Consider the following 25,541-nt stretch of genomic DNA (forward strand, 5'->3'; position numbering starts at 1 on the left):
ACACCTCTATCAAGTCACCACTCCTTTACTGCTAAGAGAAAAGCAACCAACTCACTATCAACCTATTTTCATAAGATATGCCCTCTAGTCCAGGGAGCATCCAGGTAAATCTTCTCCATATCCTCTCTAAAGCTTCCACATCCTCCCTATAATGAGTGAACAGAACTGAACAGAATATTCCAAATGGGGCTTAACCAGGGTTGTATGGACCTGTAACATTACCCCCCAGCTATGGAATTCAATCCCTGGACTAACAAAGGCCAACGCATCATATGCCTTCTTAACAACCCTATCAATTTATCCAGTAACTTTGAGGGATCTATGGATGTTTATACACAAAAAAATGAGCAAAAATGGAGCAGGCATATCAAACCCAAAATCCCCCTCCCCTACACACAAAGAAAAGGCTGGGTGAAAAACATAGAATATAAAAAACTATAAGAGTGAAAAAAGTCCATAGTCCAAGTCCATATCCAAACCACAGAAAACCTGAGTAACATTCTCCAGCAGGCCACATGGGCTCTCCACTCTGGCAGCAGAGTGATCCCAGCAGCGATCAAAAGGCAGGCTTCCCTCTCCATAGCAGAGTGATCCCACCAGCGATCAAAAGGCAGTCTCCCCTCTCTGACAACAGAGCGATCCCCCAGCGATCAAAAGGCAGTCTCCCCTCTCCAGTAACAGAGCGATCCCAGCAACGATCAAAAAGCAGTCTCCCCTCTCTGACAGCAGAGCGATCCCAACAGTGATCAAAAGGCAGGCTTCCCTCTCCAGTAACAGAGCGATCCCAGCAGCGATCAAAAGGCAGTTTCCCCTCTCTGACAGCAGAGCGATCCCAACAGTGATCAAAAGGCAGGCTTCCCTCTCAGGTAGCAGAGCGATCCCAGCAGTGATCAAAAGACAGTCTACACTCTCCGACAGCAGAGCGATCCCCCAGCGATCAAAAGGCAGTCTCCCCTCTCCAGTAACAGAGCGATCACAGCAGCGATCAAAAGGCAGTCTTGCCTCTCCATAGCAGAGCGATCCCACCAGTGATCAAAAGGCAGTCTCTCCTCTCGGGCAGCAGAGTGATCCCACCAGTGATCAAAAGGCAGTCTTGCCTCTCCATAGCAGAGTGATCCCACCAGCGATCAAAAGGCAGTCTACCCTCTCCATAGCAGAGTGATCCCACCAGCAATCAAAAGGCAGTCTACCCTCTCCATAGCAGAGTGATCCCACCAGCGATCAAAAGGCAGTCTACCCTCTCCATAGCAGAGTGATCCCACCAGCGATCAAAAGGCAGTCTCCCCTCTCTGACAGCAGAGCGATCCCAACAGTGATCAAAAGGCAGGCTTCCCTCTCCAGTAACAGAGCGATCCCAGCAGCGATCAAAAGGCAGTCTTGCCTCTCCATAGCAGAGTGATCCCACCAGTGATCAAAAGGCAGTCTACCCTCTCCATAGCAGAGTGATCCCACCAGCGATCAAAAGGCAGGCTTCCCTCTCCAGTAACAGAGCGATCCCAGCAGCGATCAAAAGGCAGTCTCCCCTCTCTGACAGCAGAGCGATCCCAACAGTGATCAAAAGGCAGTCTACCCTCTCCATAGCAGAGTGATCCCACCAGCGATCAAAAGGCAGTCTACCCTCTCCATAGCAGAGTGATCCCACCAGCGATCAAAAGGCAGTCTACCCTCTCCATAGCAGAGTGATCCCACCAGCGATCAAAAGGCAGTCTCCCCTCTCTGACAGCAGAGCGATCCCAACAGTGATCAAAAGGCAGGCTTCCCTCTCCAGTAACAGAGCGATCCCAGCAGCGATCAAAAGGCAGTCTTGCCTCTCCATAGCAGAGTGATCCCACCAGTGATCAAAAGGCAGTCTACCCTCTCCATAGCAGAGTGATCCCACCAGCGATCAAAAGGCAGGCTTCCCTCTCCAGTAACAGAGCGATCCCAGCAGCGATCAAAAGGCAGTCTCCCCTCTCTGACAGCAGAGCGATCCCAACAGTGATCAAAAGGCAGTCTACCCTCTCCATAGCAGAGTGATCCCACCAGCAATCAAAAGGCAGTCTACCCTCTCAATAGCAGAGTGATCCCACCAGCGATCAAAAGGCAGTCTTGCCTCTCTGACAGCAGAGCGATCCCAACAGTGATCAAAAGGCAGGCTTCCCTCTCCAGTAACAGAGCGATCCCAGCAGCGATCAAAAGGCAGTCTTGGCTCTCCATAGCAGAGTGATCCCACCAGTGATCAAAAGGCAGTCTACCCTCTCCATAGCAGAGTGATCCCACCAGCGATCAAAAGGCAGGCTTCCCTCTCCAGTAACAGAGCGATCCCAGCAGCGATCAAAAGGCAGTCTCCCCTCTCTGACAGCAGAGCGATCCCAACAGTGATCAAAAGGCAGTCTACCCTCTCCATAGCAGAGTGATCCCAGCAGCGATCAAAAGGCAGTCTCCCCTCTCTGACAGCAGAGCGATCCCAACAGTGATCAAAAGGCAGTCTACCCTCTCCATAGCAGAGTGATCCCACCAGCGATCAAAAGGCAGGCTTCCCTCTCCAGTAACAGAGCGATCCCAGCAGCGATCAAAAGGCAGTCTCCCCTCTCTGACAGCAGAGCGATCCCAACAGTGATCAAAAGGCAGTCTACCCTCTCCATAGCAGAGTGATCCCACCAGCAATCAAAAGGCAGTCTACCCTCTCCATAGCAGAGTGATCACCCCAGCGATCAAAAGGCAGTCTCCCCTCTCTGACAGCAGAGCGATCCCAACAGTGATCAAAAGGCAGGCTTCCCTCTCCAGTAACAGAGCGATCCCAGCAGCGATCAAAAGGCAGTCTTGCCTCTCCATAGCAGAGTGATCCCACCAGTGATCAAAAGGCAGTCTACCCTCTCCATACAGAGTGATCCCACCAGCGATCAAAAGGCAGGCTTCCCTCTCCAGTAACAGAGCGATCCCAGCAGCGATCAAAAGGCAGTCTCCCCTCTCTGACAGCAGAGCGATCCCAACAGTGATCAAAAGGCAGTCTACCCTCTCCATAGCAGAGTGATCCCACCAGCAATCAAAAGGCAGTCTACCCTCTCCATAGCAGAGTGATCCCACCAGCGATCAAAAGGCAGTCTACCCTCTCCATAGCAGAGTGATCCCACCAGCGATCAAAAGGCAGTCTCCCCTCTCTGACAGCAGAGCGATCCCAACAGTGATCAAAAGGCAGGCTTCCCTCTCCAGTAACAGAGCGATCCCAACAGTGATCAAAAGGCAGTCTCCCCTCTCCGACAGCAGAGCGATCCCCCAGCGATCAAAAGGCAGTCTCCCCTCTCCAGTAACAGAGCGATCCCAGCAGCGATCAAAAGGCAGTCTTGCCTCTCCATAGCAGAGTGATCCCACCAGTGATCAAAAGGCAGTCTCTCCTCTTGGGCAGCAGAGTGATCCCACCAGTGATCAAAAGGCAGTCTTGGCTCTCCATAGCAGAGTGATCCCACCAGTGATCAAAAGGCAGTCTACCCTCTCCATAGCAGAGTGATCCCACCAGCGATCAAAAGGCAGGCTTCCCTCTCCAGTAACAGAGCGATCCCAGCAGCGATCAAAAGGCAGTCTCCCCTCTCTGACAGCAGAGCGATCCCAACAGTGATCAAAAGGCAGGCTTCCCTCTCCAGTAACAGAGCGATCCCAGCAGCAATCAAAAGGCAGTCTCCCCTCTCTGACAGCAGAGCGATCCCAACAGTGATCAAAAGGCAGGCTTCCCTCTCAGGTAGCAGAGCGATCCCAGCAGTGATCAAAAGACAGTCTACCCTCTCCGACAGCAGAGCGATCCCCCAGCGATCAAAAGGCAGTCTCCCCTCTCCAGTAACAGAGCGATCCCAGCAGCGATCAAAAGGCAGTCTTGCCTCTCCATAGCAGAGTGATCCCACCAGTGATCAAAAGGCAGTCTCCCCTCTCCATAGCAGAGTGATCCCACCAGTGATCAAAAGGCAGTCTCCCCTCTCCATAGCAGAGTGATCCCACCAGTGATCAAAAGGTAGGCAGGCATGCTCACCTTCTGCATTCACCTCTATGTTTCGATCACTTTAATCGGCAGAATGGAGTTGAACGTTGGTTTGTGCCACCACGTTGACACTCACTGCCTTTGCTTCCCAGAATCCTCTTAGAGACTGCAGACCAACGGAAAATTCAAACCATCTCCAAACTGCAAATCACAGGCTCCAGCAGTTCCAGAATCACATTCAAGAATAAACACAAATGTAAAAGTCATAAAAGAAGTGAAATATAGGGTTTCCCTGGTCTATCCAGAAGATGTAAACTGTGGGAGCATTGTATGCAGGCACCATCTGGCTAGATATATTCCAGTGCTTTTGAAATTAATGCTAACATTGCATTTGTCTTCCTCACCACAGACTCAGCCTGCAAATTAACCTTTAGGGAATCCTGCACAAGGACTCCCAAGTCCCCTTGTGCCTCAGTTTTTTGTTTTTTTCTCCCCATTTAGAAAATAGTCAACCCTTTAGTTTCTTCTACCAAAGTGCATGACTATACACTTCCTGACACTATTCCATCTGCCACTTCTTTGGTCATTCCCCTAATCTGTCGAAGTCCTCTGTAGCCTTTTACTTCCTCAAAACTACCCATCAATCTACCTGTCTTCGTATCATCAGCAAACTTTGCAACAAACCCATCAATTCCACCATCCAAATCACTGACATATAACATAAAAAGAATCAGTCCCAACACAGAACCCTACGGAACACCACTGGTCACTGACAGCCAGCCAGTGACTACCCTGCTTGCTACTTTTTCAGAGAATTCAAACAGATTTGTCAGGCAAGATTTTCCCTTGAGAAAACCATGCTGACTATGGCCTATTTTATCATGTGCCTCCAAGTACCCTGAAACCACATCCTTGACAATCAACTCCAAAATCTTTCTGACCACTGAAGTCAGACTCACTGGCCTATAATTTCCTTTCTTTTGCCTCTCTCCCTTCTTGAAGAGAGGAGTGACATTTGCAGTTTTCCAACCTTCCAGAACCATTCCAGAATCTAGTACAGAACCATTTAAACTGCCTAATCCCATCGACCTCCACCGGGACCACAGCCCTCTGTACCCCTACCATCATGTACCTATCCAAACTTAGCATAAACATTGAAATCAAGCTGGCAGCTCATTTCACACTCTCATGACCTTCTGAATGAAGAAATTGCCCCTGATCTTCCCTCAAATTTCTCACCTTTCACCCTTAACCCATAATCTCTGATTCTAGTCCCACCCAACCTCAGTGGAAAAAGCTGCTTGCATTTACCCTATCTGTACTCCTCATAATTTTGTATACCTCTAACAAATCTACTCTCTGTCTTCTGAGTTCCAAGGAATAAATTCCTAACTTATTCAAGCTTTTCTTATAACTCAGGTCCTCCAGACCCAGCAACATCATTGTAAATTTTCTATATACTCTTTCAACCTTACTTACATCTTTCCTGTAGATAGATGACCAAAACTGCACACAATATTCCAAATTAAGTCTCGTCAAACTTCAACATAACATCCCACCTCCTGTACTCAATACATTGATTTATGAAGGCCAATATGCCAAATGCTTCCTTAATGGCTCTATCTACCTGTGACAGCACTTTCAATAAATTATGGATGTGCATTCCCAGATACCTTTCTTTGTTCTACCACATTCAAGACAAGTATTTTTTTTAAACTGCCCCTTTGTACATCTGACCAACTTCACCAAATTGGAATTATGTTTTGCATTTTTACCAGAGCAAGAGCTTTACACATTACCATAGAACCATAGAACACTACAGCACAGTACAGGCCCTTCAGCCCTCCATGTTGTGCCGACCCATATAATCCTTAAAAAAAAGTTTAAACTCACACTACCCCATACCCCTCTATTTTTCTTTCATCCATGTGCCTGTCCAAGAGGCTCTTAAATACCCCTAATGTTTTAGCCTCCACCACCATCCCTAGCAAATCATTCCAGGCACTCACAACCCTCTGTGTAAAAAACCTACCCCTGATGTCTCCCCTAAACTTCCCTCCCTTAATTTTGTACAGATGCCCTCTGGTGTTTGCTATTGGTGCCCTGGGAAACAGGTACTATCCACCCTATCTATGCCTCTCATAATCTTGTACTCCTCTATCAAGTCCCCTCTCATTCTTCTACGCTCCAAAGAGAAAAGTCCCAGCTCTGCTAACCTTGCTTCATATGAATTGTTCTCCAATCCAGGCAACATCCTGGTAAATCTTCTCTGCACCCTCTCCATAGCTTCCACATCCTTCCTATAATGAGGTGACCAGAATTGAACACAATACTCTAAGTGCGGTCTCACCAGAGATTTGTAAAGTTGCAACATGACCTCTCTACTCTTGAACTCAATCCCCCTGTTAATGAAGTCTAGCATCCCATAGGCCTTCTTAACTACCCTATAAACCTGTGCAGCAACCTTGAGGGATGTATGGATTTGAACCCCAAGGTCCCTTTGTTCATTCACACTCTTAAGTAACTGACCATTAATCCTGTACTCAGTCTTCTGGTTTGTCCTTCCAAAATGCAGCACCTCATACTTGTCCGGATTGAACTCCATCTGCCATTTTTCTGCCCAACTCTGCAGCCCGTCTATATCCTCTTGTAACCTTCGACCACCTATAGCTCCATCCACAACTCCTCCAATCTTCATGTCATCTGCAAACTTACTCACCCATCCTTCCACCTCTACATCCAGGTCATTTATAAAAATCACAAATAGCAGGGGTCCCAGGACAGATCCCTGCAGCATTCCACTAGTCACCGACCTCCAGGCAGAATACTTTCCTTCCACAACTACCCTCTGCATTCTTCCTTTAAGCCAATTTTTTATCCAAACAGCCAAGGTTCCACTTATCCCATGCCTCATGACTTTCTGGATGAGTCTCTCATGAGGGACCTTGTTAAATGCTTTGCTAAAGTCCATGTAGACCACATCCACTGCCCTACCCTCATCAATTTCTTTTGTTACCTCTTCAAAAAACTCAATCAGGCTCGTGAGGCACGATCTTCCCTTCACAAAGCCATGTTGACTATCCATGAGTAGACTGTACTTCTCCAAATGCTCACAGATCCTATCCTTAAGAATCCGTTCCAGTAGTTTGCATACCACTGACGTAAGACTCACCGTTCTATAGTTCCCAGGTTTCTCCCTATTACCTTTTTTAAACAAGGGAACTAACTACAAAGTACATTTGCCATTCTCCAGTCCTCCAGCACTTCCCCTGCAGCCAAAGAGAATTCAAAGATCATGGCTAATGCTCCTGCGATCTCTTCTCTCAATTCCCACAACAACCTGGGGTGTATCATATCCGGCCCTGGGGATTTATCAATCTTAATGTTTTTAAGAAGATCCAGAACTTCTTCGTCCTTAATCTCCACATTATCCAGCACACAGGCCCGCTCTACTTCGACCTCATCCTGATCAAGATCCTTTTCACTTGTGAATACTGAAGCAAGGCATTCATTTAGGACCTCCCCAACCTCCTCCGCCTCCAGGCACATGTTGTCCTCTTTATTCTTTAGCGGTCCCACCTTTGTTCTCGTCATCCTACTATTCTTCACATATGCATAGAATGCCTTGGAGTTCTCCTTAATCCTACATGCCAAGGCCTTCTTCGAGCTCTCCTAAGTCCTTTCTTTAGCTCCTTCCTGACTACCCTATATTTCTCATAAGCCCCTCCTACTTCCTGCTTTTTGTATCTAACATATGCTTCTTTTTTCCTCTTGACGAGTTGCCTCACATGTTACGTCAGCCACGGTTCCCTTTTCCTACCATTTTTTCCTTAGTGGGACAAACCTATCCTGAACCCAGCTGAAGTGGTCCCTAAACTTCTCCTACAATACTTCTGTGTTTTCCCCTTTGAACATCTGTTTCCAATTTACTCTCGCTAGTTCCTGCCTCATCCCTTCAAAGTTAGCCCTTCCCCAGTTAAGCTCTTTACCATTTCATTTGATTTTATCCCTTTCCATAGCTATGCTGAAGCTAAGGGAGTTGTGGTCACTCGCACTAAAATGCTCCCCCACCAAGAGGTCTGTCACCTGACCAGGTTCATTACCCAGAGCTAGATCCAGTATAGCCTCTCCTCTCATTGGCAGGTCCACATACTGTGTCAGGAGTCCTTCTTAAACACACCTGACAAATTCAGCCCCATCTATCCCCCTTGCACTCAGGAGGTGCCAGTCAATATGAGGGAAGTTGAAATCACCAATAACTACTACCCTGTGTTTCCTGCACCATTCTAAAATCTGTCTGCTTATCTGCTCCTTGGTGTCCTGAGGGCTATTTGGGGGCCTATAGGCTACTTCCAGCACAGTGATTGATCCCTTCCTATTTCTGACTTTCACTCAGACTGACTCCGTGGACACTCCTTCTGCAGCGTCCTCCCTTTCTTTTCTTTTTTTAAAAATTTTTTTAATTAGTTTTTCAAAACATTTTACAAATTAAAAACCCCAATTCCCAATGAGGAGCATTAATACAGTGCAAAATTAAGCATACAATAACAATATGCTACAAAGGAAGAGAATTTAACAAAAGAGCACCAAAGTTAAAGACAAGCTTAGTGTCCTCCCCAAGCCCCACAACACAAGAAAAAAAACAACAACTCCAGACTGACCACAACACAATATAGAGAGTATAAGTCAGGACAGTCAAACTCCCAGACTGTGAATACACTTAGCAACAGAGGGTAATAATGCCTACTACCAGAAAAAAAAAGGGAGCTGGAAGCAAGGGACCGAAAAGAAGAAAAAAAAAGAAAAAAAAACCCTAGTCAAGAGGAAGGTTATGAAAGTACTCAATAAAAGGTCCCCAGACCTTACGGAACTTTAGATCCGAATTAAGAACTGAATAATGAATTTTTTCGAGGTCCAAGCAGGCCATAATGTCGTTAAGCCATTGCGCATGAGTGGGCGGGGCAATATCTCTCCATCTAAGCGTCCTCCCTTTCTATAGCCGTGATACTATCCCTGACCAGCAATGCCACTCCCCCCCTTTTCTACCTCCCATCCTATTCCTTTTAAAACACCTGAACCCCAGGACCTGCATCATCCAATCCTCCCCTCCCTCCAACCAAGTTTCAGTAACGGCCACAACATCATAGTTCCACGTACTAATCCATGCTCTAAATTCATCCTCCTTGTTCCTAATACTCCTAGCATTGAAATAGACACATTTCAACCCCTTTAACTGGCTACAATTATGTTCTGTCCCCTGCCTGTCCTTCCTCATCAACTCAGAACTCTTAGCATCATGCCCTTTTCCTTCTATCTTAATACCTGCACCCACATTCTGATTCCCACCCCCCTGCCAAACTAGTTTAAACCCTCCCCAACAGCTCTATCAAACCTGCCCGCCAGAATATTGGTCCCCCCAGGATTCAAGTGCAACCCGTCCTTTTTGTACAGGTCACACCCGCCCCAAAAGAGGTCCCAATGATCCAGAAATCTGAATCCCTGCCCCCTGCTCCAATCCCTCAGCCACACATTTATCCTCCATCTCATTCTATTCCTATTCTCACTATCGCGTGGCACAGGCAGTAATCCAGAGATTACTACCTTTGAGGTCCTGCTTTTCAACTTCCTTCCCAACTCCTGCTAATTACTGCTGTTGATACTTTAGAATTATTTGAATCAGATTTATTATCATGGACATGTGTTATGAAATATGTTATCTTGAAGCAGCAGTACAGTGAATGACATAAATATCACGATAAACTACAAAATTAAATAAATAGTGGAATAGCTGAGCTTAAACCAGGATAATTCTGGAGCACAAGAGCCACATCCAGACTGACCTCATAGCCTCGGAAATACCCAGTACTAAAAGCTATTTCTTAAAATTATGTGTATAGAGTGAATAGAATTGGCTGAAGACTGGTTTCTGTGACGGGGATGGAGGAAATTACAAGCAGGAAATTACAAATGAGATGTAGTAGATGTGGTGTACTTGTATTTTCAGAAGGCCTTTGACAAGGTGCCGCACATGAGGCTGCTTAGCAAGATAAGATCCCATGGAATTACAAAGGAGTTACTAGCATGGGTGGAGCATTGCCTGACCGGCAGAAAACAGAGAGTGAGAATAAAGGGATCCTATTCTGCCTGGTCACCAATGGAGTTCCACAGGGGTCGGTGTTGGGAGCATTGCTTTTTACGATGTATATCAATGATTTGGACTATGGAATTAATGGATTTGTGGCTAAATTTGCCAATGATACATAGATAGGTGGAGGAGCGAGTGGCGTTGAGGAAATAGAGAGCCTGCAGAGAGACTTAGATAGTTTAGAAGAAAGGGCAAAGAAGTGGCAAATGAAATACAATGTTGGAAAGTGTATGGTCATGCACTTTGGTAGAAGAAATACACGGGCAGACTATTATTTAGATGGGGAGAGAATTCAAAATGCAGATATGCAAAGGGATTTCGGAGTCCTTGTGCAGGATACCCTAAAGGTTAACCTCCAGGTTGAGTCGGTTGTGAAGAAGGCGAATAGAATGTTGACATTCATTTTTAGAGGTATAGAATACAAGAGCAGGGATGTGATGTTGAGGCTCTATAAGGCATTCGTGAAACCACACTTGGGAGTATTGGGTGCAGTTTTGGGCTCCTTATTTTAGAAAGCATATATTCACATTCGATAGGGTTCATAGAAGACTCACAAGACTGATTCTAGGAATGAAAGGGTTACTGTATGAGGAATGTCTGGCAGCTCTTGGGCTGTATTCCCTGGAGTTCAGAAGAATGAGGGGAGATCTCATAGAATAATTCCAAATTTTAAGAGGCCTGAACAGATTAGATTTGTCAAAGTTATTTCCCATGGTAGGAAAGTGAAGACAAGAGGGCACAACTTCAGGATTGAGGGTCATCCATTTAAAACAATCATGTGGAGAAATTACTTTAGTCAGAGGGTGGTAAATCTGTGGAATTTGTTGCCATGAGTGGCTGTGGAGGCCAAGTCATTGGGTGTATTTAAGGCAAAGATAGATAGGATTTTGATTAGCCAGGGCATCAAAGGGTTGAGGTACTAAGCTGGAAAAAGGTCAAATTTGAAAAAATGAAAAAGGATCTAAAAAGCATGGATTGGGACAGGTTGTTCTCTGGCAAGAATGTGATTGGTAAGTGGGAGGCCTTCAAAGAAGAAATTTTGGAAGTGCAGAGTTTGTATGTTCCCGTCAGGATTAAAGGCAAAGTGAATAAGAATAAGGTGCCTGTGAAGAACCACAGTAAGCTTAAAACTAAGACAGCAGGTAAAGGTGATAAAGATAAAAATTAATTTTACCCAAAATGTTTACAATTCAACAGCCCTGTTCTAGAGTCCAAACTTGAATCAGCTCAACAAACACCTCAACTATAACAACATAGTAAATACTCCTCAAACCAAGAGACACCACTCCTCTCTCTTTCCATCTTGTTTTCCAGCAGTTGGCACCCAGCTTAGTGGTGCATTACTGCCACCTTCTGCTCCGGAGTGTGCAATAGACTCATATTCTAAATCCCTTCACCCAATCTCACACACACATACCCTAACCTATCCCTGACCCTAACTTTATCCACCCATCTTTAGCCATCCTAGTACCCTATTCCTGTTTATCCATCATATACTATAAAAAAAATCCTGTAACCCTTAAGAAAGCTAAAAGTACCCTAACCTGTGCTCTCTCACCCATGCTCAGTAACCCTTTTAATGTGAATTCCTGCACCCCCAATTCCCTTAGATTAATTCTCACCATCTCTCTCTGTATCCCATACTTCCTGCAACTCAGAACTACATGTTCTACTGACTCCTCTTCCTGACATTCCTCACACAGTCCTGTCTGGTGTTTCCCTATCAATTTCAATGTTTGGTTTAGTGCACAGTGCCCCAACCTTAACCTAGTCCACACAATTTCCTCTCTTCTGTATCTACTACCTACCCTAGTACCTGCAACACTTTTTTGTATTTGATATAAATGCCTCCCTCTTCTATCTTTCTTGCCACATTTGGAGACACCACTCCTCTGCCGACTGCAGGTTTATATTCATGCTGGCCAGTCCATAGTAAATTGCAGGGGAGAGAAAACATTCCTCTCCTTAAAAAGATACGGCATAAATGAAGCAGCTCCAGAGAACACCCCTCTGGCTGTAGCAGAATGGCACAATGCAATTATCCAGCCCCATCTATTTAGGCAACAGCTCAGTCATTCAAGAGAACTACCATCTGATTGAAAAGTTTATTATTCTGTTTCTATGTGCGACTAGTTTATATTTGCGTTTCTTGAAATTCTGTAATTAATTCAACGGCTCCTTGGTAGAGATCGTAAAGAGCACCAAATTTCTTGGTGTTTACCTGATGGAGAATTTCACCTGGTCCCTCAACACTAGCTCCATAGCAAAGAAATCCCAGCAGCATCTCTACTTTTTGCAAAGGCCGAGGAAAGTCCATCTCCCACCCCCCCACCCCCCCATCCTCATCACATTCTACAGGGGTTGTATTGAGAGCATCCTGAGCAGCTGCATCAGAAAGTGTTGCCTGGTTCAGAAATTGCACCATCTCAGATCACAAGACCCTGCAGTGGATAGTGAGGTCATCTGCCAAGATCATCAGGGTCTCTCTTCCCGCCATCACGAACATTTACACTACACGCTGCATCCGCAAAAGAAACAGCATTATGAAGGACCCCATGCATCCCTCATACAATCTCTTCTCCCTCCTGCCGTCTGGGAAAAGGCTCCAAAGCATTCAGGCTCTCACGACCAGACTATGTAACAGTTTCTTCCCCCAAGCTATCAGACTCCTCAATACCCAGAGCCTGGACTGAAACCTTGCCCTATTGTCCTATTTATTGTAATGCCTGCACTGTTTTGTGCACTTAATGCAGTCCAGTGTAGGTCTGTGGTCTAGTTTAGCTTTCTCTGTGTTGTTTTTTTACATAGTTCAGTCTAGTTTTTGTACTGTGTCATGTAACATCATGGTCCTGAAAAACGTTGTCTCATTTTTACTATGCACTGTACCAGCAGTTATGGTCGAAATGACAATAAAAGTTGACTTGACTTGACTAATTGTACATCCTGTGGAGGGCAGTAATATACATAGATGTGTCTAGACCGCTGGAAATAGAAGAAGAAGAGGAGGAAGAAGAAGAAGAAGCTCAGTCATTTGCCAGATTATCAGGAGGATGGTCAGCTACAGGACACTTAATATACCTGGTTGATGGTGCGGCTGGTAATTGCAGCTGCCACAGGAACCTTGGTTTTTGAGGGATATTGGAAATCTGATAAAGAAGAAGAGAGAGAAGTATGACAGGTATAGGTAACAAGGAGCAAATAAGGTGTTTGAGGAGTATAAAAAGTGCAAGAAAATACTTAAGAAAGAAATCAGGAGGGCTAAAAGAAGACATGAGATTGCTTTTGTAGTTAAGGTGAAGGATAATCCTAAGAGCTTCTACAGATATATTAAGAGCAAAAGGATAGTAAGGGATAAAATTGATCTTCTTGAAGATCAGAGTGGTTGGCTATGTATGGAACCAAAAGAAATGGGGAAGATCTTAAATGTTTTTGTTTGGCATCTGTATTTACTAAGGAAACTGGTAGGAGTCAATGGAAATAAGGCAAACAAGTAGTGAGGTCGTGGAACCTATACAGATTGAAGAGGAGGAGGTGCTTGCTGTTTTGAGGCAAATAAGAGTAGACAAATCCACAGGACCTGACAGAGTATTCCCTCGGACCTTGAAGGAGACTAGTGTTGAAATTGCAGGGGCCTTGGCAGATATATTTGAAATGTTGGTATCCACAGGTGAGGTGCCAGAGGATTGGAGGATAGCTCATGTTGTTCCATTGTTTAAAAAAGGTTCTAAAAGTAATCTGGGAAATTATTGGCTGGTAAGTTTGATGTCAGTAGTAGGTAAATTATTGGAAGGAGTACTAAGAGATAGGATCTACAAGTATTTGGATAGATAGTGACTTATTAGGGAGAGTCAACGTGGCTTTGTGCATGGTAGGTCATGTTTAACAATCTATTAGTGTTTTTCGAGGAGATTACCAGGTAAGTGGATGAAGGGAAGGCAGTGAATGTTGGCTACATGGACTTCAGTAAGGCCTTTGACAAGGTCCCGAATGGGAGGTTAGTTAGGAAGATTCAGTCGCTCGGTATACATGGTGAGGTAGTAAATTGGATTAGACATTAGCTCAATGGGAGAAGCCAGAGAGTGGTAGTGGAGGATTGCTTCTCTGAGTGGAGGCCTGTGATTAGTGGTGTGCCACAGGGATCAGTACTGGGTCCATTGTTATTTGTCATCTATATCAATGATCTGGATGATAATGTGGTAAATTGGATCAGCAAATTTGCTGATGATACAAAGATTGGAGGTGTAGTGGACAGTGAGGAAGGTTTTCAAAGGTTGCAGAGGGATTTGGGCCATTTGGAAAAATGGCAGATGGAGCTTAATGCAGACAAGTGTGAGGTATTGCTCTTTGGAAGGACAAACCAAAGTAGAACATACAAGGTAAATGGTAGGGCACTGAGGAGTGCAGCAGAAAGGAGGGATCTGGGAATACAGATACATTATTCCCTAAAAGTGGTGTCACAGGTAGATAGAGTCGTAAAGAGAGCTTTTGGTACATTGGCCTTTATAAATCCAAGTACTGAGTATAAGAGTTGGAATGTTATGGTGAGGTTGTATAAGATATTGGCGGGGCCAAATTTGGAGTATTGTGTGCAGTTTTGGTCACCTAATTACAGGAAGGATATTAATAAGGTTGAAAGAGTGCAGAGAAGGTTTACAAGGACATTGCCGGGACTTGAGAAACTGAGTTACAGAGAAAGGTTGAATAGGTTAGGACTTTATTCCCTGGAGCGTAGAAGAATGAGGGGTGATTTGATAGAGGTGTATAAAATTATGATGGGTATAGATAGAGTGAATGCAAGCAGGCTTTTTCCACTGAGGCTAGGGGGAGAAAAATAGTAGAGGACATGGGTTAAGGGTGAAAAGGGAAAAGCTTAAAGGGAACATTAAGGGGAGCTTCTTCACACAGAGTAGTGGGAGTGTGGAATGAGCTGCCAGTTGAAGTGGTGAATGAGGGCTCACTTTTAACATTTAAGAAAAACTTGGACAGGTACATGGATGAAAGGTGTATGGAGGGATATGGTCCAGGTGCAGGTCAGCAGGGACTAGGCAGAAAAATGGTTCAGCACAGCCAAGAAGGGCCAAAAGGCCTGTTTCTGTGCTGTAATGTTCTATGGTTCTATTTGGGGTTATCATACAAAATACTGGAAACCTGATCATCAAAGAGGTAGCTTGAAGCAATATTTTAATTTATAACAGAAGAAGGAAAACAATATCACACAGATGAAAGAGAAATGGAGGGCTATGTGTGAGGTATAATTGATCTTGGAGTAGGTTAAAGAATCGGTATAACATCATGGGCTAAATGGCCTGTACTTTACTGTTTTCTATGTTCAATATAATTTACCTAACTGTTGGAAATTGATCTTTTTCAGTAGATATGTTAAGATACTTACTGTACCATAGGCTCCTTTCCCCATTATATTGCCTTTAGTCCATATAATGACATCCTCACCACTGGAACTACATTCAGACTTCATGCTATTGCAGAGTGAACTGTTAGGTCTACTGGAAGTTTTCAATAGTTTTGTAACTGTATATTCAGCACTCTGTTAAAAGAAAATATTCATGTTAAAGTCATAGAACACTATAACACAGCAACAAGCCCTTTGGCCCATCTAGTCCATGCCAAACGATTTGAACTGCCTACTACACCAGGACGATAGGCCTCCATACCCTTCCCATTCATGTATCTATATAAACTTCTCTTAAATGTTCAAATTGAACCCACATCCACAACTTCCACTGGCAGCTCATTCCACATTCTAACCACCCTCATGTTCCCCTTAAACATTTCACCTTTCACTGTTAACCCATGACCTCTAGCTGTAGTCTCCCCAATCTCAGTGGGAACAGCCTGCTTGCACTTACCCTCTCTATACCCCTCATGATTGTGTATAACTTCTATCAAATCTTCCCTCACTCCCCAACATTCTAGGGAATAAAGTCCTAACCTATTCAACCTTTCCCTATAACTCAGGCCCTCCGGTCCCAGTAACATCCTTGTAAATTTTCTTTGCACTCTTTCGATATTATTGATATCTTTCCTGAAGGTAGGTGACCAAAATTGCATACAATACTCCAAATTAGGCCTCACCATCTTATACCATTCCAACACAACATAACATGAAACTTTGATTTCCACCATCTGCAGATTTTCTCTTGTTTGATATCCCAATCCCTGTACTCAATACATTGATTTATGAAGGCCAATGTGCCAAAAGCTTTCTTATCCGGATGCCACTTTAAAGGAATCATGGACCTGTATTCCTAGATCCCCTGTTCTACCACACTCCTCAGTGCCTGACTGCTCACCGTGTAAGACCGACCCTGCCTGGTCCTCCCAAAGTGCAACATCTCACACTTTTGTGCACTGAATTCCATTTGCCAGTTTTTTTTTTTCTAGCTGGTCCAGACCCTGCTGCTAGTTTTGATAGTCTTCTGCACTGTCCACTTCACCCCCATCTGGTGTCATCTGCTAATTTGCTAATCCAGTTAACCACATTGTCATTCAGATCGTTGATATAAATGACAACCGACAACTGACCCAGCACCGATCCCTGCAGCACGTCACTAGTCAAAGGCCTCCAGTCAGAGAAGCAACCAGCTATTACCACTCTCTCATTTCCTCCATGACAGCAATACCTAATCCAATTTTTTACCTCACCTTGAATGCCAAGCAACTGAACCTTCTTCGCTGACATCTCATCCGGGACCTTATCAAAGAAAGGCCTTGCTAAAATCCATGAAGACACCACTCACTGCCTTGCCCTCATCAACTTTCCTGGGTAACTTCCTCGAAAACTCTATAAGATTAGTTAGACATTACTTACCACCCACTAAGCCAAATTAACTATCTCTAATCAGTCCCTGTCTATCCAAATGCTTATATATCTGGATTCTTAGAAAACTTTCCAATAATGTTCCCACTGCTGTCAGGTTCACCAGCCTATAAATTCCTTGTTCATATTTAGAGCCTTTCTTAAATGGAGGAACAACATTGGCTCTCCTCCAATCCTGTGGCACCTTACCTGTAGCCAAGAATGATTTAAGTATCTCTGCTGGGCTCCAGCAATTTCTGCACCAGCTTCCCACAGAGTCTGAGGGAACACTATGTCCGGCCCTTGGAATTTAACTACCATAATTTGCTCCAAGATAGCAATCCTCCTCTTCTGTTATTTGTATTGGGTCCATGACATCCCTGCTGCTTTGCCTCACTTCTATAGACTGTGTCCATCTCCTGAGTAAATTCATTTCAACTTCCCCCATCTCTTTTGGTTCCATGCGTAGATTACTATTTTGATCAATGTTGTTCTTTGCTATCGTTTTGCTCTTAATATATCTGTAGAAGCCCTTGGGATTCTCCTTCACCTTGTCTGCTAGAGCAACCTCATGCCTTCTTTTAGCCCTCCCAATTTCCTTAAGTGTAAACCAAGATACCCTAAACCTGCTATCCTTGCCTTTTATTCTAACAGGAACACACAAAACTATGCACTCTCAAAATTTCACTTTTGAAGGCCTCCCACCAACCAAGTATGCCTTTGCCTCAAAACAATTTGTCCCAATCCAAAGTAACATACACAAAGTGCAGGAAGAATGCTGTAGGTCCGGAAACATCCATGGAAATTAACAAAGAGTCGATGTTTCAGGCCAAGATGCTTCTTCAGGCGGCCTCAATCCATACTTGCCAGATCCTTCCTGACACTTATCAAAATTGGCATTTAGACCATAAATCCATAGGATATAGGAGCAGAATTAAACATTTGGCCCAGTGAGTCTGCTCTGCCATTTCATCAAGGCTGATCCAAGTTTCCTCTCAGCCCCAATCTCCTGCCTTTTCCCCATATCCCTTTATGCCCTGACCAATCAAGAACCTATCAACCTTTGGCTTAGATATAAATAAAGGTTTGGTCTCCACAGCTGCCTATGGCAAAGAATTCCACAGATTCACCACTCTCTGGCTAAAGAAATGGCTTTCTTATCTCCATTCTAAAAGGATAGCCTCTATTCTGAGGCTGTTTCATTTAGTCTTAGACTCTCCCACCAGAGGAATCATCCTCTCCACATCCAGTCTATCAACGCCTTGCACCATTTGATAGGTTTTAATGAGGTTACCTCTCATTCTTCTGAATTCTAGTGAATAAAGGCCTAGAGCTTTCAAACGCTCTTTATATGATAAACCATTCAATCCTGGAATCATTTTTGTGAACCTCCTTTGAACCTAGCTATGCCTGCCTGTTTGTTGGCTACGTGGAACAGTCTATGTTCCAAGCCTTCACTGGTATCACTCCCCAAATTTTCCTACACCACATCAAAGACTGCGTTGGTGCTGCTTCCTGCAACCATGAAGAGCTCATCGACTTCATCAACTTTGCCTCCAATTTCCACCCTGCCCTCAAATTTGCCTAGTCCATTTTTGACACACCCTCCTCTTTCCCAATCTGTCTCTATCTCTGGAAATGGCTTAGATACTGATGTCTATTATAAACCCACTGACTCTCACAGCTTGGGCTTCCCTTCCTCCACCATCAACCGCAATGCTTCCATTTCGGGCAGGTCTGCCCTCAACCCATCCTCTTGCCACCCACCAAGGTTAAGGTTCCTCTTACCCTCACCTACCACCACACCAGCCTCCACTTCCAGCACTTCTGCTATCTCCAACGGGATCCCACCAACAAGCAAATTCCCCCCCCCCTCACTTTCTGCTTTCAGGAGGGATTGCTCCCTTGCCCATTCAACCTTTCCCACCGATCTCCCTCCTGGCACTTATCCTTGCAAACGGAACAAGTGTTACACCTGTCCCTACACCTCCTCCTTCACTACCATTCAGGGCCCCAAACAGTCCTTCCAGGTGAAGTGACACTTCACCTGTGAGTCTGTAGGGGCCATCTACTGTGTTCAGTGCTTCCAGTGTGGCTTCCTGTATATCGGTGAGACCCGACACAGATCAGAAGACTGTTTCATCGAGCACCTATACTCCATCCACAAGAACAAGTGGGATCTCCCAGTGGGCGCCCATTTTAATTCCACGTGCCATTCCACATGTCAGTCCATGGCCTCTGCCACTGTCGCGATGAGGCCACCCTCAGGTTGTAGGAACAACACCTCATATTCTTCTGGGTAGCCTCCAAACTGATGGCATGAACATCGATTTCTCAAACTTCTGGTAATGCCCTCCTTTCACCATTCTCTATTCCCATTTCTCTCTCATCTTATCTCCTTATGTGCCCATCACCTCCCTCCCCTTTTCTTTCTTCCATGGTATTCTGTCTTTTCCTATCAGATTCCCCCTTTTCCAACCCTGTATCACCTATCAACTTTCCAGCTCTTTACTTCAGCCCTCCCCCCTCCCGGTTTCACCTCTCACCTTGTGGTCCTTCCTCCCCTCCCCCCACTTTCTTACCCTGACTCCTGAACTTTACATTTCCAGTCCTGTTGAAAGGTTTCAGCCTGAAATATCAACTGTACTCTTTTCCATGGATGCTGCTTGGCCTGCTGAGTTCCTCCAACATTTTGTGTGTGTGGCTTGGATTTCCAACATCGGCAGATTTCCTCGTGTTTGAGAGTGAACCCCTTTGAACCCGCACCAGTTTTAGCACATTTTCCCCAATTTAAATTTTCAACCTGAGATACAGACTTATCCTTTCCCATAATTACTTGAAACTAATGGCATTATGATCGTGAGATTGAAAGTGTTCCCCTACAAAAACTAATCACCTGCCCTGTCTCATTCCATAATAGGAGATCTAGTTGGAATTTCCATGCAGTGATTGGGAAAACTTTTCTGAACACGTTTGACAAATTCTATCCCATTCAGTCTTTGTACAGTATGGGAGTCCGAGTCAATAGGTGGAAAGATAAAATCACCAGCTAGCACAACCTTATGTTTCTTGAACCGTTGAAGGGAACTACAGTACAGAAGCAGGCCATTCAGCCCATTAGTCCAATGCTAAAAACTGCCTACTTCCAACAACCTGCATTAGACCCATAGTCCCCCCGCAATATCTTTACTATCCATGTACCTATCCAACCTTCTCTTAAACATTGAAATTGAGCTTGCATGGACCACTTGTGCTGGCAGCTCATTCCACACTTTCACCATTTTGACTGAAGAAGTTTCCCCTCAAATTCCCCTTAAACTTCTCACCTTTCACCTTTAATCCATGACCTCTGATTGTAGTCACACTCAACCTCAGTAGAAAAGGTCTGCTTGCACTTATCCTATCTATTCTAATCATAATTTTGTGCAACTATCAAATCTACTCTTACTCTTCTACACTCTAAAGAATACAGTCCAAATCTATTTAATCTTTCCTGGTAACTGAAGTCCTTGAGACCTGGTGATATCCTTGTAAGTTTTCTCTCACTCTTTCAACCTTGCTTACATCTTTCCTGCAGGTAGGTGACCAAAACTGCACGCAATACTCCAAACCAGGCCTCACTAATGTCTTATATAACTTCAACATAATTTCCCATCTTCTGTACTCAACATGTTGATTCATGAAGGCCAATATGCCAGAAGCTTTCTTTACAACCCTATACATGGCCAAAATTGTATTTCATATGCCACTCTCTTGACTATTCTCCTAATCTGTCTGTCCATATGCAGCCTATCCATTTCCTCAAGACTACCTCCACCTCCACCAATCTTCATATCACCTGCAAATTTGGCAATAAAGCCATCTATTCCATCATCTAAATCATCTAAAAAGAAGCGGTCCCAACACCAACCCTATGGAACACCTCTAGTCACTGGCAGCCAACCAGAAAATGATCCTTTCACTCACACTTGCTGCCTCCTACCAATCGGCCAATGTTCTAACCCTGTTAGTAATTTTCCCGTAATACCATGGGCTCTTAACTTCATAAGCAGCCTCATGTGTGGCACCTTGTCAAAAGCCTTCTGAAAGTCCAAATATACAACATTCACTGCATACTCTTTATCTATCCTATGTGTAATCTCCTCAAAGAATTCCAACAGGTTCATCAGGCAAGATTTTCCCTTAAGGAAACCATGCTGACTTTGTCCAATCATCCTTAATAATTGACTCCAACATCTTTCCAACCACTGAGATCAGGCTATAAATTCCTTTCTGCTGCCTTCCTTCTTTGTTAAAGTGTGGAGTGACATTTGCAATTTTCCAATCTTCTGCCAGAGTCCAATGATTTTTGTATGATCATTACTAGAGCCTCCACAATCTCAACTGCTACCTCTTTCAGAACCCTAGGGTGCAGTTCAGCTGCTCCAGATGATTTATACCCTTAGGTCTTCCAGCTTTTTGAGCTCCAACTTGTAATCGTAACTGCACCCACTACTCTTCCTTCACACACTACAACACCTGGCACTCTGCTAGTGTCGTCCACAGTGAAGCCTGATGCAAAATACTCATTTAGTTCATCTGCCATCTCTTTGGCCCCCACTATTATTTCTCCAGCTTTGTTTTCTAGTCCTATATCCACTCTCAGCTCTCTTTTATTTTTTACATACTTGAAAAAGCTTTTACTATCCATTTTGATATTGTTTGTTAGCTTGCTTTCATATTTAACCTTTTCCCTCCTAATGATTCTTATAGTTGCTATCTGTAGGGTTTTAAAAGCTTCCCAATCCTCTGTCTTCCCACTAATTTTTGCTTTGTTATATGCCCGCTTTTCTGCTTTTACCACAGCTTTGATTTCCCTTGACAGCATTGTTGTGCTATTTTGCCATTTCAGTATTTCTTCATTGGATATGGACCACAACCTCAGCCTGCTCACCCTCTCATTGAAAAGTACTGTGAACTCCATCTGATACATCCATGATCTCTCCTAAGTAATTACTTTATTTAGCTAATTTATTACTCCTGATATGTTGTGCTAAAGATCAGCATGAAAAACTTAAAAGTTATTTACCAGGGAAGGTTTTACAGACTCATTGTCTTTATTACCACTGTGTTCCATTTGTTGGACATGTGTGGCCATTTGTGTTGTGCTCTCATAAGTATTCTTTTCTTCTGACCATAATGCTGGTGTCAGACAACCAAGCAATCCATCTGTCAGGCTGTCCTCCCTGTCATATTTAAACAGAAATGCTGGATTCATCTGGTCGACAGTCCATGTATTAATCAATGATTGAACTGGAAAACTTATTTGTTTAAAATTTGGATGTGAAGCAGCTTTTGTTTCATAAGAACTGATGTTTTTCTGGCCTTCAGTACATAAGACAGTAGTTTCTGCTTCATTTACTACAATGTCCCAGTTATTTCCATAGGACAATGCTGCTGTAGGCTCTTGTGCAATATTGGTCCCTACAGAATCTTTTATTTTGGTTGATTTTACATCAGCTTTATTCTTTTTATTCATATGCAGTCCTAACTCAAATAAATCAGTATTGCAGTTTTGTATATTATTGATTTTTGGGATCGTTGATGACAAAGGGTAGTCAGTTGCATAATCACACAGATTTCCTCCAACAGTCACAGCAGATGACTTATTGAATGGATTATCATGACCCTCTGAAAGGACAGGTTTGACTGCAGCTTGTTCAATTGAGTCTTCTCTAATAATTGACAAATACTGGCCTTCTAGGTGAACTTCATAACCTGGTAATGGATAAGAAGCCACTGAACCATTTGATAGGAAGCCGGAATCTGAAATTTCCTGACCATCTGAGTTGTGGAATGATACTTCATTTCTGAAAGTTCTTGCATGCCAATACTGATCAGAAATTAGCCCAACATTTGCTTGATTTTTATCACTCATGAACAAACATCTACTTTCTTCTGTGTTTTTGTTCTTTCTTTTCATGTTTCTGTTAATTTTTTTTTGTTTGGAATTCAGTTTGTTTTTTTTATGCACTGCATTGTTTTTCTCAGTTGCTTGATTTGATTTTGTAACCTTAAATGTCGGTCTTCTTCTCCGTGGCACAGAATGAACAATTTGATGAACAGCTCCCAATGTTGTGGACTTACGCTTTGCACAATACAAAGGGCTACTAAACATTTCATAAATTCCTGGTCCTTTATCAATTGGATTTATTTCCTGAAACATATCACTGTACTTTAATGCCAAGAAATCACCTGTGGAATTTAATCTTGGAAACTGTTGAATTGGCAATTCATCAAGAATATTTATATTGCTGCTGTCATGTGAATGAGATTTTTCCTTTGAAGTTGACCTATCATTAAAGATTCCTCCTTGTACTTTTGATGAAATTTGGCGCAGATGAGAATTATCCAGTGAAGGGAATACAGGAGCATTTTTATAATGTAGGAAACAAGCAGATGAAGACACAAGCATATCTTTCCTCCTTGAAATGGGGAGGTACTGCAGTGATTTGGAACTAGGTTTGATTCTTTCTGAACCAAAGTTGCTGTAATTCACTTTGTACATTTTCCTTCCTTTTCGTGATAAACTGTTTAAACTGGAGTTGGCACTGTGAGGCACATCAAAGCTGGCATCTTCCATTTTTACTAAAGTATGTTTTGAAATTTGCAGGGTTTTAGTGGGCACTTGTTTTGCCATTGTGATCATTTCAACAGAGTTGTGCTTTGGTGTTTTATCTCTAAAAGCTAAATTAACTTCTTTCACAGAAGAGGAATATTTTGTTTTCACAATCTCTCCTGCTTTAGATTCACGTTGTCCAAATTCCACCAATTTTAGATGAATCCCTCCCGGAATTGTGTTTTCTCTCAGACTGTCTCCTTGAGATACAGTGTCGATTGTTTCCATTTCTTTTTCAGATGCAAGAGCCTCATCTGCAGATGATTTGCTTTTGTTTTCAACCTGCAAACTTTTATTTTCATTTGGAATTACCATTGCAGACTTGAGAACATTGGCACTCATATTCTTTTCAGCACTGCACAATGATTTATCAACATGTAAAGATGGCTTGCTGCATAGAGTTACATCCAATACAAAGCCACCTTTGTCACAATTAACATTTGGTAATTCATTTCTTAAGTTTGTTTTTGCAATATCAAGATCTTCATGTTTGTATATATATTTATCTAATTCAACTGGTGTAAGTTCTCCTTTACCTTCTAGTGTGGTCTTGGAAGTGAAATCCATTGCACAAAAATGTTTTGCCACTTCTTCAACAAGACAGTGTTCATGCTTAACTTTTGTACCAGCAGCTATACAGTCTGTGAATATATCAGGACGAATGTCTAAGCAGAGTGGTTTGTGACTTAGTGTTTGCTTAGGGTTCTCATCTTGATTGGAGGAGGTTTGGTTGCTGGATGCACAGATGTTTGTGCATTCATTTATATGGTTTCTTCTGTTAATCTGTGCTAAGGAACATGCATCCCCTCTTTCTGTCCATATGCTTGATTCTGGTGGTGTAAAAGAATAAGAGGAGTTTTGTTTTGAACCTGATGTTAAAGAAACTACATTCATTTTGTTTAGCAGTGACTTGTTCATCCTCTGCTGGAACAAATCCAGTGGTACAGGTAACCTTACAAAGCTGGCACTGGATTGTGCTAATCTTTCATCATGTATATCTTTTGGGGGCATACTTTACCAAGTTCTCTTTCATTTACAATATTTTATGGCATCTACTTTTAAAAAACTGCAATAAAAAGAAAAGAACCATTAACATTACTTAAGTAAGTTGCATAAGGCTGTTTTCCTATCATGAAACATTACAGTGAACAGAACTGACTCTCAGAACCTGGAAAAATCATGAACAGTAGTAGCTAGTCTTGAAAAGGGTTCTTAGTGGTGCTGGTAAACTTACAAATTGTATCCAGAGCAAAAGGGATATTTTAATTCTGTGTTCAACACTTACCTTGAAGGTCAATGGGAGGTTTAATGCTATGTTGAGATGGGAGTACCACAAAATGAACTAGTTGGTAAACTTCAAAAGAACATGATCTACTTCATAAATCTTTATGAGGTCCTTTAAATAAAGAGAAGGAGTGGAATACTGCTGAGAACAAGGAAAGCATTTTATCTCAAATCCAGACAAAAGTCACACTCCAGATGAACTTGCTGGCCAATGAAATTGAAATGGACGAGAGCATCAAAAAGGGGAAGAGAAAATTTTGGCATTTGAAATTAACATCATTAAACACTTAGTTCATACAGAACTTAAGAGAATAAATTTAGAATCACACAATACCTTTCAGATGTTGTTTCTGTTACTCTCCAAGACGGATGGCACTTGTAAAACTCTGCGATAGATGAGGGAAGTGCAAGATAGATATATTCCAAATAAGAAGAAATTTTCAAATGGAAAAAGGATACTACCATGGTCGACAAATGAAGTCAGAGCCAAAGAAAACGCAAAAGAGAGGACATACAAGGAAGCCAAAGCTAGTGGGAAGATAGAGGATTGGGAAGCTTTAAAAAAAACTTGCAGAAGGAAACTAAGAAGGTCATTCAGAAGGAAAAGATGAATTATGAAAGGAAACTGGTGACGAATATCAAAGAAGATGCTAAAAGCTTTTTAAAGTATATGAAGAGTAAAAGAGAG

At 43.2% G+C, this 25,541-nt stretch overlaps 2 protein-coding genes across 2 annotated transcripts in view; one reads left to right on the forward strand and one right to left on the reverse strand.

The window, feature by feature from the left end:
• Positions 1–25,541, forward strand: part of ccnt2a (cyclin T2a) — a 132,603-nt gene that overhangs the window by 96,751 nt on the left and 10,311 nt on the right. The gene's annotated exons all lie outside the window — the stretch shown is intronic.
• The window catches only part of map3k19 (mitogen-activated protein kinase kinase kinase 19), a 62,587-nt gene that overhangs the window by 14,748 nt on the left and 22,298 nt on the right, over positions 1–25,541 (reverse strand). The window contains exons 3-4 of the mRNA XM_073047606.1: positions 21,980–24,399; positions 15,487–15,639 (exon numbers count right to left, since the gene is read on the reverse strand). Of these exons, the coding sequence (XP_072903707.1) occupies positions 15,487–15,639; positions 21,980–24,399 (2,573 nt within the window). The remainder of the gene's footprint in view (positions 1–15,486; positions 15,640–21,979; positions 24,400–25,541) is intronic.

The sequence above is a fragment of the Hemitrygon akajei genome, chromosome 5 (genome assembly GCF_048418815.1).
Source record: "Hemitrygon akajei chromosome 5, sHemAka1.3, whole genome shotgun sequence".
NCBI lineage: Eukaryota > Metazoa > Chordata > Chondrichthyes > Myliobatiformes > Dasyatidae > Hemitrygon > Hemitrygon akajei.